At 36.0% G+C, this 11,945-nt stretch overlaps 1 protein-coding gene across 1 annotated transcript; it reads right to left on the bottom strand.

The window, feature by feature from the left end:
• Window positions 1–1,216: 1,216 nt before the first annotated feature.
• On the bottom strand, window positions 1,217–9,878 carry LOC137927085 (calaxin). The gene is made up of 5 exons (XM_068770867.1): window positions 9,658–9,878; window positions 6,807–6,909; window positions 3,142–3,404; window positions 1,858–1,980; window positions 1,217–1,319 (listed from the first exon to the last, which is right to left on the bottom strand). Exons 1-5 carry the CDS (start codon window positions 9,876–9,878, stop codon window positions 1,217–1,219), a joined length of 813 nt encoding a protein of 270 aa, XP_068626968.1.
• Window positions 9,879–11,945: the final 2,067 nt, after the last annotated feature.

The following is an 11,945-nucleotide window of genomic DNA, read 5'->3' as shown; positions in this document are numbered from 1 at the left end:
CGTTGAGGTACGGGAGATCTTTGTAGCACGATTGATCCAGAAGGGATCATTAGATCATACAATACAAAATAAAAAAAAACTTTGACTTTGACTTTGAACTTGTGACACGATAATATACAAAACGTTTTACATTATGTTCATCGAATTTATGCGATATTCTATGTGAGATGACATTGTTTCGTGTAATGGGTTTAATATTTTTGGCAAATCGGCAATTTGCGGTGATCGCTACACGTCAAAACGCACACGATATGTCCATAAATTATGTAACCAATGATTTCCTTGTTGTAATAGACTTTAGTTCGTTATTTCAGTAAAGATTTATAACAATGTGCGTCTTGGATATTAGTTGTATGTTCGAGTTTTCTAAGTTCTGTTGCGTTTTTGCAGACGCTTTTAAATAAATAAGCGAGTAAATTTTTTTTTCTTAATTTTAAATTACAAATTGCAGAAAAACCTTCATGATTATTAGTAGTGTGGGAGTCGTATATATACTGATGTGATGTCTGAATGAATAATAGGTGTAAGATTTTGTGGGCGAGCGTAGCCGACGGGCGAACTTAGTGTGCCGAATTAGTGCAGCGGGCACATGCACGCACCGGTGACGCGGGCGCAGACCTTTTGTTACTTTTGTTTCTTTTATTTCTTTTGCGCCTTTGTTCTATTGCCCGCTTTCACTCGGTCGTAGAGCACAGTGCGCCCCGGAGTTCCACGACGAATACACGCCTTTTTTGCTCGTCCTCAAGCGCTAATAAAAATTTGTTCGTGTGTTAAATAAATTGATAAAGTGTTACAAATATCTTTTAATAAGATGCCAACACTTTAGTAGTATTGTTTGTATCTGGCTGGTTTTAATACCAATAATTAGACGAGACAAATGAAAATTTCAAAATTAGAAAAGCGGAACGTAACGCTGAAAAAATGTTTGGGTAACACTCTTTGTACTGGTTGCATGGAAATAAAGAGTCAAGCAGTATTCGGCCTATTGGCAGTCAGACTTGGCCCACGTACCGTGAACGTCATGTATATACACATCACAATATATACACAGTTGATTTACGAACGACGAATTCAGTAAGATTTACAAAAAATTAATAAAACAAGTTTACAATGAAAAATCATTGCACTTACAATATTAAAAACACTTTAAAGTCCTTAAAAGAAATTAATAAAAAATAAAATAACTTTATTTTACAATAAAAAAATTACATTGATTTTATTTAGTATTCAAGGTTTTCAGGAATGCACTGGCTTGTCTCTTCGAAGGTAGGCATTGGCCAAAAGCTTCTAACAGCAATGGTTCCTCCTCAACCGCCTCCCTATAATTGAAAAAATCTATAGTTTTACCTTCACCTTTTTTTTAATGGAATCAGGCGTTATCTTGCGGAAGTCCATCCTAAGTAAGAAAAGGACCAATATTTAGCCACTTCCGCACATGCAGTGGTAGTCGTGTCGTGGAAGGGTGAAATATGTGTTGAGTAATTTGGCGGTGGCGGTTGTGTGATTAGCATTGTTTGTCGCATTTATCAGCGGCCTGCGGGCGGTGCACTTTGTTGCACGACTACCACTGCATGTGCGGAAGTGGCTAAATATTGGTCCTTTTCTTACCTTCACCTTTATTGATATTTTATCAACTATGTGAAAAAATCCGTGTGAATTCGTTATGGGCTCATCAGATTGGCGCGCCTTTGTAAATCTGGTATATTGATTTTAAGATAAAGATCATTGTATGGATACCAACGGCTTTTTGCCTCACCAGGTGGACCGGTGACATCATTAAAGTGGCATAAAGTCGCTGGAACCAGGCAGCACAGGACTGGTCATCATTGCGATCGTTAGTGATATTGTTCAGCTCACCTGTAATCATCCAGGGACACTTTACCGTCTTTATCCACGTCAAGCTTCTTCAGCACCAGCTCTACAAGATCCCTCACGCCTTCATCTGGGTCCTCGTCGCCTGGTTGTTTTAATAATGAATTCCTGAAAGTTTTCCCTTTACATTACACTAGTGTCACCTTTTGTATAGTTTTTGTGAGCGCTCATTATTACTGGCCGCAATGGCCACCGTCTATGCGCATTCGAAAATAAATTCGAATGCCGATTTGAATTCTGATGTATCAGTTAGATGGTTACGGCAATTGTTTTTCGATTAAAAGTCACGATTTAAAAATAGTGCCTGTATATATGTAAATATTACACCTCGATCTCATCAGGCTTTCATTTGGCCTAAATATGAGCACGGGTGGGTTCTCACTGCATGTCGATACTCTTTCTACTTAATACAATGTACCACTCAAAATTGAGGCTAAAAATATCTTTACAGGTTTTAATAACTGGCCTATGTTGGTGACCATTTAAAGTTTGAAGGTTATAAATGTAGTTAAGATGTTCAGCATATTTTGTTTTACCTGATTTTAATGATCAGGTGAAACATTACACGAACGCTCTGTTCATCTTAGTATTGTTAAAAATTAACAGACGTATATAATACAAACAAGATTTACAGCACAATTTTAATTTGGTAAATACATTATAAGCTAGCACCAATATACATGAAAAACAACAAGAAATCTATCTAAGAAGCTATCTTTCACACGTCGTATAAGTTCACTAAAATCGCAGGGAAGAAAAGATCAGACCGAAGCAGTCTTGACTTAACATGAGAGAAGGGACTTCTTTATCTCGTCGTTGTCGTTTCAGACCAAAGATGCCCATTGTGAGGCATACGTCTCCCCAAAGATATCTATGGGGGGATAAAGCGTAATCGCCACGCTTAGCAGGTTGGCGAACGCAGTGTGAAATTATGGTATGCATAGAACGCTACTACCCATCTTCTGGAAATTTATTCAGTAGTAAGTATTCTATATAATTAAAGCTCAAAGTGTGAATTATATAATATTGTCTCGGCATTCTACTGCTGGGCTACCACTTTTTCATCATCCTAAGGATAAAGAGAAATATGAAGAACTCTCTGCAAAACTTCAGTAAATAGAGTTACTTTATTGTGTCTGTTAATCGTAAATAAATTCATTAATTTGCTGAGCCGTGCTGGAAATATATGAGGGAGATCTATCTCGGTCTATCTATTTCTATCTAGATCGGTAAAATGATGCAGATGAATACGTAAAAATCTGAACTCACTTTAGAAGCACAAACATTTCGTCCCTAGTTATGTAACCATCGGCGTTAAGGTCGTAGACGGAGAAGCAATGGTACAGCCTCTCCTCGTTCGAGCCTCGTAATAGCTTGCTAAGTCCTCGCGCCCACGCTTCGAACTTGATCGCGCCTTCTCCACCCCCGGCGCCTCTTTCCCACGTCGCCCACACCCTTTCCAACACGGCCTCCTCCGTGACCAGGTCAAACGTATTATGCATTACATCTCTGAATGTACATTGATCTATACCCTGTGAAAATGTAAATAACAATGAAAATATTCCTAATATTCTAACTAATTGAAAACACTTCAACAAATCTTTCACCATCACATTGTCATAAAAATGGAAAGGCATAAAAGAGAATGTAATGGAAAAAAGATATTGATACTGATAAAAGAAGAGCGAGAGAATTTAAATTTTTGAATAAATATTATTTAATGGAATCAGGCGTTATTTCGCGGAAGTCCATCCTAAGTAAGAAGAGGACCAATATTTAGCCACTTCCGCACATGCAGTGGTAGTTGGACTCTGTGTTTGGCACAATTCGGTGTAACATAACTCCTGAAGATGCCCCGTGGAGGGGTGAAACAGGTGTTGAGTGATTTAACGGTGGTAGATCTGTAATTCGCATTTTTTGCCGCATGCGCAATTATCAGCGGGCTGGCGTACGGTGCATTTTGTTGCACGACTACCACTGCATGTGCGGAAGTGGCTAAATATTGGTCCTTTTCTTATTTTGAATAAATATTGTTCCTATCCACCCATGACAGGGGACGTATCAGAGGCCCCAAATACTAGTACAAAAAAAATTGCCATAAATGAAAGAACAAGCGTGTTCTATCTTCAGCTGATAATTTGACATTCCAAAGTAAGAGCACTTTTAACAGTTTTAAAAAGATATTTATAATTCGAACGCCCAAGTATGATTTTTTTCATAAAAGTATCCTGGTGTCACCTTATTCCTGGCCACTATAGCCTTGTGGTAATACGGAGCATTAACGGTACAAGGTAGTTAAGAATATACGAATCGCATCAATCAAATATGTGAAGCAAAGTTGAAATAGTTTTAACTAAGACAATTCCAGTTGTTTTCAAATTGTTGCTGAAATTCCTCAGTTATAATTTATTGTTAAAGTTTCACCTTTTAGTATTAAACACCATTACAGTTGAATAAAGCCTTAATCACGGACTTATTTTATACGTGCTTATTACCCGAAGGTACTGTAAATAATGATGTGATAATAATTAATTAAGTCATACTTTAAAACTAAACATATATTAAAGTTAAATTTTACGTAGTTTTCGTTTCTATTTCAGACACGTGAATGAATACGAATGAGAGATATTGCATGGAAAAAAAGAAGTATAAGTGGAAGATATTAAGATGGACATAAGAAGAGTGAGCAAATAAAAAAGAAAATGGAAAAAATATTACGCCAAAATTGTCCACATGTCCCCAAGACAGGAGGACTTAAAAATATCTTACTAAATGAAAGTGTTATTGGAATTTCACTTCTTCTTCCAGAGTAATGCTTTCGGAAGTGAAAGTAATAGCCAAGTAATAGCTACTGACTACGTCCAGACGGTCTTTTCTTTTCAAGCATATTTGTATTGAAATGTGAAACTCGATATTATCGACAAGTGACAGCCCAATCATAAATCTCCGGTGTGGGGGAGGAGTCTTAAGTCTAATAACTCCATGGAGTGTCCTTTTTGGCGATCTAAGAACCAGCTTTGTTGCCCCCTGCCTTGCACTGGTACCACGAACACGCTGATTTTTTAAATACAGAAGTTATGTAAGCTATGTAAAAAAAATATCTCGTATTTTATTACGACATTCAAATCGTAGTCGGCTTTCTTGTGTAATAGGAAAGAAAACTTCAGAGGCCATAAACGTCGGGCCATATGGTGCGTTCAGCTGGGAAACACACGCAACCCCATAAGCGAAGTTCGAAAATAAATCTGTGCGATATGATTTATTTTCCAATACGTTTTAAATGTTCTTTTTTAACCTTGTACGCAGTGTTGGAAACAGGCTTTCATGTAACGAGAGTTTACTTATTGTGAAGTATATTATAGTGGACTCAGTGAAGTACTCGATTCAAGAGAAGTCTTTGAATGCAGGTAACGCAAGAGCGGTCGCTGTGGCCATTCTTTGGGAGAGCCCTATGCCTTGCAGTGGGCGTCTATCAGATGACATAAAGCATGGATGCACAGACCGCGGCCCGCCGGTCGAATACTGGTGGCCCGCCGACAGCAAAAATAATACTCTCGTACATTCATAAAATATTGAATTCTATTCCAGAATAAAACCAAAAAAATTAATTACCTATACTTCTGGCGGCCGGCCCGCCATCAGTTCATGATTTGCCCGAGTGGCCCTTAGTCTTAATAAGTCTGTGTAACCATGACATAAATGAATGAATGAACACAAGTGATGTTATAAGACGAATGCCATGGGAATCCAATTTGATAGAAACTTGATAAAGTGACATATAAAGTGGATTACAGAAATTGTAGAGAAGAGTGTTAGGAGATATATGGAAGGAGAAGAATTAAACGAAAGTAATAATATTGAAAATCATTGAAAAAGGCGATCCCTGTTACTACTAAAATAGGGGTGAATGAGAGATTCCCTACAACGGGGACCATAAAAAATATTGAATCGTAAATTTAGATATTAATTAGAGATAATAATTAGAGAATTTAGACGAACTCTATCTTATTTACGTCATTTCTCAACTTAAAAAAACCACAACACAATCAGACTGGTTTTTTATCATTTTAATAACACCCTGTAATCGTACTAGAAGTCAGTACTAGAGGTCCTCAATAACGGAAGCCATAAAAAAATGAATACAGTAATATTCAATTTCAAAATTTAAAATTCTGCTTCAAAATTACACTGTTACAGTGTAAACGATTTTAATGTTTGATCTCTTTACGAGATATTGTACAATAAACATTATAAACAACACGATAACTAAAAAAACATTACACGCGAGTGGATTACAAAATATATTTTTGTAGCTTTTTTAATTGTAAAATAACTACCTTAATCTTGGACATATTATTACTGGCAAAATAAAATTTATTTATTTTTTCACTATATTATCCACGTCCGATCATTTACAGTAACCTCTTATGTATTTCATGAGATAGTCAAAAGAACCCAATTTAATAGGAATTAAAACTAGAATCCGATTGAACTCTCCTAGAGTGTGACCTTTCTGAAAAGATTCCTCAATAAATACAGGGATATCAATGTTTTTTTGTGTGATCACTTTTATTATATCCTTAATGCAGTGGTAGAGTAAGTAAGTTTTATCCCTTAAAAATTTCTTCACCATAATTTTTTTTTACAACTTTTCGTTTGATAAACTTTTTAAATTTATATCATAACAATTTATAAACATCTCATGGAAGTGTATTATTATACTGTATACAGTTGCCCATGAAAGAACTTTATTTCTAGTATTAACCTTATATCCATCGCTATTTTTATTACATATAGACAAGGTCATCATATATACGAGTATGTATATCGACATATGTATATCATATCGAAAATTAAATAATAATTATTAAAAAAAGAATGTAACGATCACACTGTGTTGTTATGTATATTTCAAAATATAAAAAAAAACTTACATCCACTTTGGCAGCCGGCTGACCAATCGCAGACGCAGTTATGGCGGATTGCGCAGCGGTTACCATTTTTCTGTACATTGAATACAGTGCTTCCAGTTCATTTCTGAAAATATAACATGATCAAATCATTGGTTCGCTGCTTAATGCATTGTTTAGATGGCGAAGAGCCTAAGAAATTTTGAATACATATATATATGTATGTGTACATACATATATACGTGTGTGTGTGTGTGTATATATATATATATGTATATACAGCAAAATCACTTTTTTTTTTGCTTCAGTCTGTTCTTATCTCTAAAACGGTTGGACCGATTTAGACGTGGCTTATACAGCTGATGAGTACATGGTAAATGATAAGGAGTAACCTAGGCTAATAATTTTATTTTTCAAAAAATTTTAGACGCAAACTAAATATACCCAAATAGTTCTTTTATAATTCAACGCGGACAAAGTCGCATACACAGCTAGAAGTAAAATAAACTTTAACGGCAATAATTTAAACTTCAGTTTAACTAAATTATTGTTTTAAAATTAACACATACTCAAGTCTGTTTTCTATATTCCTACTTGATCATATTGTATTAAACAGATAAGGTCATACGGTAATATTGAATATTGTAATTAATTTTAGACAATATTGTGTAGGCTCAATGATTGAAAAGCTTTTTATGGTTATGTGACAGTTATCTTCTTCGACTAAAGTAACATTAAAACATACGTATTGCATTGTTATTTGAGATTATTTTCATTTTAATTTTCAAGTGTCGTCACATAAATTTTTTTTTAAGGTTTGAAACTAAATTCAAAAATTCTTTTTTCTAGTTGTTTTTTTTTAATTGTATGAAAATTTGTGAGAAGGTTTTAAACCGTTCAGATAATCGAAACATTTATTGAAGTTTACGACTGCTTTTAATTTACAAAAAAATAATACGTAAATGAGAATTATTTAATGAATATATCAGCAAAATACTTTGATGTTTCACAACTACCTTCTACCATTCTGTATAAAGTTATCCCTCTTAAATATGTTATATTAATTAATTTTTCTTAAACAATAATTAAATTAAATATGTAGTAAACGCTTTTTACGTATTAAGTTATTTATTATTTCAGACACCATTAATTTTTGATAGGAAATACTAAATATTAATTAACATCAAAGGGTCTGTATATTCAAGCTTTTAAAACTTTAATAATTATAAACGATTAACTTGTACGTAATTTTCCTAGTAAACAGAACATAACTATTTTTAATAAACTCCTTTTGTAACAATGTGAGAAACTCACTTGCTGAAACGGGTGTTTTTATACAAGGACTCGAGTGCCTTTTCCTTAAGCTTTCTATGCGGCATCGCGAGAGAGTCGGTGCGCCCGCCCCACAAGTCAACCTTCACACAACTGTTGAGTCGAAGGCGGCATAAACATAAGCCAGTGGTGGACAATTGAGACTTTCATATACTATCGATGCAGTTTTTAATTTATTGTAAGCGACATCGTCATTTGTTTAACTAATAATTGTTGAAGGTAATAAATACAACGCAATAATAATTGAAAAACAAAAAAGGTAACAAAACATGATGAAGAAATTAAAATATAACACTGTGATATAGACATAAGTTAAAACGATGAAAATAATAAAATTAAAATATAAAATATGTGAAATAAAGGAAATAAATAAATGATTCGAAATTGTAAAGTAGCAATTCAGAAGGAACAATGAAGGATATGGTAAGAAAGGTAAATAAATGGATAGGAATGGAAGATAATATGGACAGACACAAGAAGAACGAGTCAGAGATACTAAGAAAGACTTGAGAAGAGTGAGATGTGAACCCAAGAGGGGAGTTTTATGAGAGGTCCTTAAATGCGGGGGCCATTTTAAAAAAATAACTGTTGATGAAACATATATATAAGGCCTTCATACTTGTTTAACTGGTTTTTTATTCTTTTTTATTTAATTATTGGAAAATCCTATAGATAATATGGTAATTATTTCAGCTACAGGACATCCATTTCTGGATTTAGGGTTCCCAAATAGATCTCCAACAAGATTGAATGGAAGCAGCCTGCCAGTGTCCAGTTTCTTCCGACGACCTAAGTAAGGTCGTCTGTCTGTCAAATCAAAACCAGATGCTATAAGATAGAGTTAGTAGAGTAGAGAAACAGTAAGTAAAAAAGAGAAAGTAGAGTAGAGAAACGACGAACGTTATGGTTCGCTCATGAGGTGTGCTGAAAGAGACACAACAACTACACTTACAACGAACGTTCAGGACGATTTTTTTCTTTTTGTCAATAATTTTTTGTATTTATTTGTTTATTGTTTATATAATGTAAGTCACGTATAAATATTTGTTATTTGTTAATAGAATCTCAATGGAAAGTATTATAAGAAAAGGACCAATATTTAGCCACTTCCGCACATGCAGTGGTAGTCGTGCAATAAAATGCACCGCCCGCCAGCCCGCTGATAAATGCGTACGCGGCAAACAATGCGTGCACACATACACACTATGTGTTTTACACTAATCGGTGTAACATAACTCCTGAAGATGCCCCGTGGAGGGGTGAAACACGTGTTGAGTAATTTGGCGGTGGCGGTTGTGTGATTCGGCTAAATATTGCGGAAGTGGCTAAATATTGGTTCTTTTCTTACTTAGGATGGACTTCCGCGAGGTAACGCTTGATTCCATTAAATATTCTCAATGGAAAGTTTTTCTACACCTTTTGATGCTCGAGATAAAGGAATAGACTAATATGCTCTAATTGAAAATCTTTGGAGAAGGCTCATGTTCAATTGTGGACATGATGACTTCGTTGTTATTTAAATTTAGATTTGTTTTCTTCTTACTTTGTGAACTTGGTATTTTTGAGCAACTGCTCCAGCGTCTTCTGCTGCAGTTTATTTGTGGGCAGGACGGGCTTGAGTCTGGGTTTTCTTGGCACGGGGGCTGGTGTGGCGGCTTTCCTCTCCTGAGCCGCGCGACCCGCTGTCAAGAACAGTTGTACTCCGCGCATGGCGATCGCGCTGGCCGCCATGCTGAGCTGTTGTCTTGGCTGTTTGGACGACATCTGGAACGTTGCCTAACCAATCAGGATTGTAAACATGAATTATATTTTAGTTGACTATGTTCTCGAGTGGCGGCCACAAGACGGTAGTTGCGGACTGGGTAGACCTGTTAACAATTTATTTATTTTTAATATTTTGTGTATAAAAGTGACTCTCAACATAAGGCATTGTACTCTCCCAGAGATCTCAACAATAACTGGTCTTGCGCTGCAAGCATTCAACGACTTATCACGACCCTAACTATGTCGTCATTTAGTGGGGGAGTACCCACTAGGATCATCATCACCAATATTTTAAGACGAACACTGCTTGACATAGGGCTCCCACAAAGATTCGATGCAGCCAGCATCCAGTGTCTTCCGTCAAACTTGACAGCATGGTGTTGAAATAGGTTTTACTGTTAGGTGCATGTATGCACGTAAACATATATGCAAACAAATACACATACATTATCATATATACACATATATTATATATAAACGTACACTTATAGTCGCCGAAAACGTAATTATCGGTTTTCTATTTTTTTTCTTTTATATACTATATTTTTTCCTGTATTCTCTTAAAAATGTTTTTTTTTAAATAGATATTTTTTACTTATTATTAAACCTAGACTTAGATTAAAATTAGAAACACACTTACTTCTGCAATACAATGAATACTTATCAAGTCAGGGCCCCGCAATTTTTTGTACCGATATTAAAAAGAAAATTATTATTTTAAATTATCGATATCTGGTACAACACTATATCAAGTGTCGATAAAATAGACGCCTATCAAACGTATAGGTGTAACATGAAGAGTAATTATCTGAAAGGAAGTTGGTACTTAGGCACCGAGTGGCGCGAGGTACGAACCACGCGAACTTGGTTGAATATTCCACGCCAATACCACCCGCGCCTGGATTACTGTTCTGATTAGATATAAGCCCACGGGTGAATTAAAACTTTACCAATTAACACTGAAATTACTTCCAAATATTTATTGTTGAATACTATATATTAAAGTGGATTTCAGTTGGCGGGCCACACGAAGGACTACAGAAAGATTTATCAGAGTTCTCTTTACATAAGAAAAGGACCAATATTTAGCCACTTCCGCACATGCAGTAGTAGTCATGCAATAAAGTGCACCACCCGCCAGCCCGCTGACAAATGCGTATGCGGCAAACAATGCGAATCACACAACCGCCACCGCCAAATTACTCAACACGTGTTTCACCCCTCCACGGGGCATCTTCAGGAGTTATGTTACACCGATTAGCGCCAAACACAGAGTACCTTTTCTTACTTAGGATGGACTGATGACTGATGGCCTGGTTCGTGAAATCGACGGCAGTCGAGACTGAAAGCTTCTTGAGTGGCATGTGTCGGTCGATCATGTGGATAATATAGCCAAGGTCAACTAGACATCGTGGTGATCTATGATCTCCTGCAAAGGTTACCACGTTGGGCGGTGTTGCCCTGGGCGCATCCAGCAATTTCCCACAACCTTAACTATATCGTCTGTTCATCTAGCGGGGAGCCCATCCACGCATTGTCCACCAGCTAGGTGCAACACTGAATATATTGTTAATTAACTCTGGATGCTCTAACTTAAGGTGTGTTAATCCGTGGAGCGTAACAGAATATAAAGCATCTCCTTTTAAATGTAACACTGTTATAGCAAAATATAAATATTACGACGGTACATAGTTAATATATACAATAACAATCTGGTTTTTGTAAAGAAATGAACTTAAGAGAAACAACGGTGTACATACATGAGGTAAGTCGTCTAAGCTTCGAGGAAAGGATAGTAAAGTTGGAATCACTGACAGTGTGGATAGTCTACTCACGTTGTTACATTGGTTATGTGAAAATCGCGCATTTGCCAGCGAAGCATTTTTTGAGAGAATTGATTTTTTGGTAAATACTAGTTTACACTTTGGTATGCGACGGATAAAAGATGTTTGGCAATCGGTGAAATTCGCATGGTTCGCCGCATGCGCAGTTATCAGCGGGCTGGCGGACGGTGCATTTTATTGCATGACTACTGCTACATAGCGGAAGTAGCTATATTTTAGTCCT

Source organism: Battus philenor, unplaced genomic scaffold, assembly GCF_028537555.1.
Source record: "Battus philenor isolate CCGP_79_NKW_IND1 unplaced genomic scaffold, ilBatPhil1.0.hap1 SCAF_3, whole genome shotgun sequence".
Lineage (NCBI taxonomy): Eukaryota > Metazoa > Arthropoda > Insecta > Lepidoptera > Papilionidae > Battus > Battus philenor.
Note: the sequence above shows the minus strand (reverse complement) of the source record. Positions and strands in the feature narration are given on the sequence as shown.

What these genes read in the sequence shown, in the direction of transcription:
- LOC137927085 (XM_068770867.1), bottom strand. Translation starts at nt 9,878, where the DNA reads ATGTCGTCCAAACAGCCAAGACAACAGCTCAGCATGGCGGCCAGCGCG. An exon ending in AAAAATACCAAGTTCACAAA is followed by an intron (nt 6,910 to 9,657) that starts GTAAGAAGAAAA and finishes TTATATTTTCAG; the next exon opens with AAATGAACTGGAAGCACTGT. An exon ending in GAAATGTTTGTGCTTCTAAA is followed by an intron (nt 1,981 to 3,141) that starts GTGAGTTCAGAT and finishes GAAAACTTTCAG; the next exon opens with GAATTCATTATTAAAACAAC.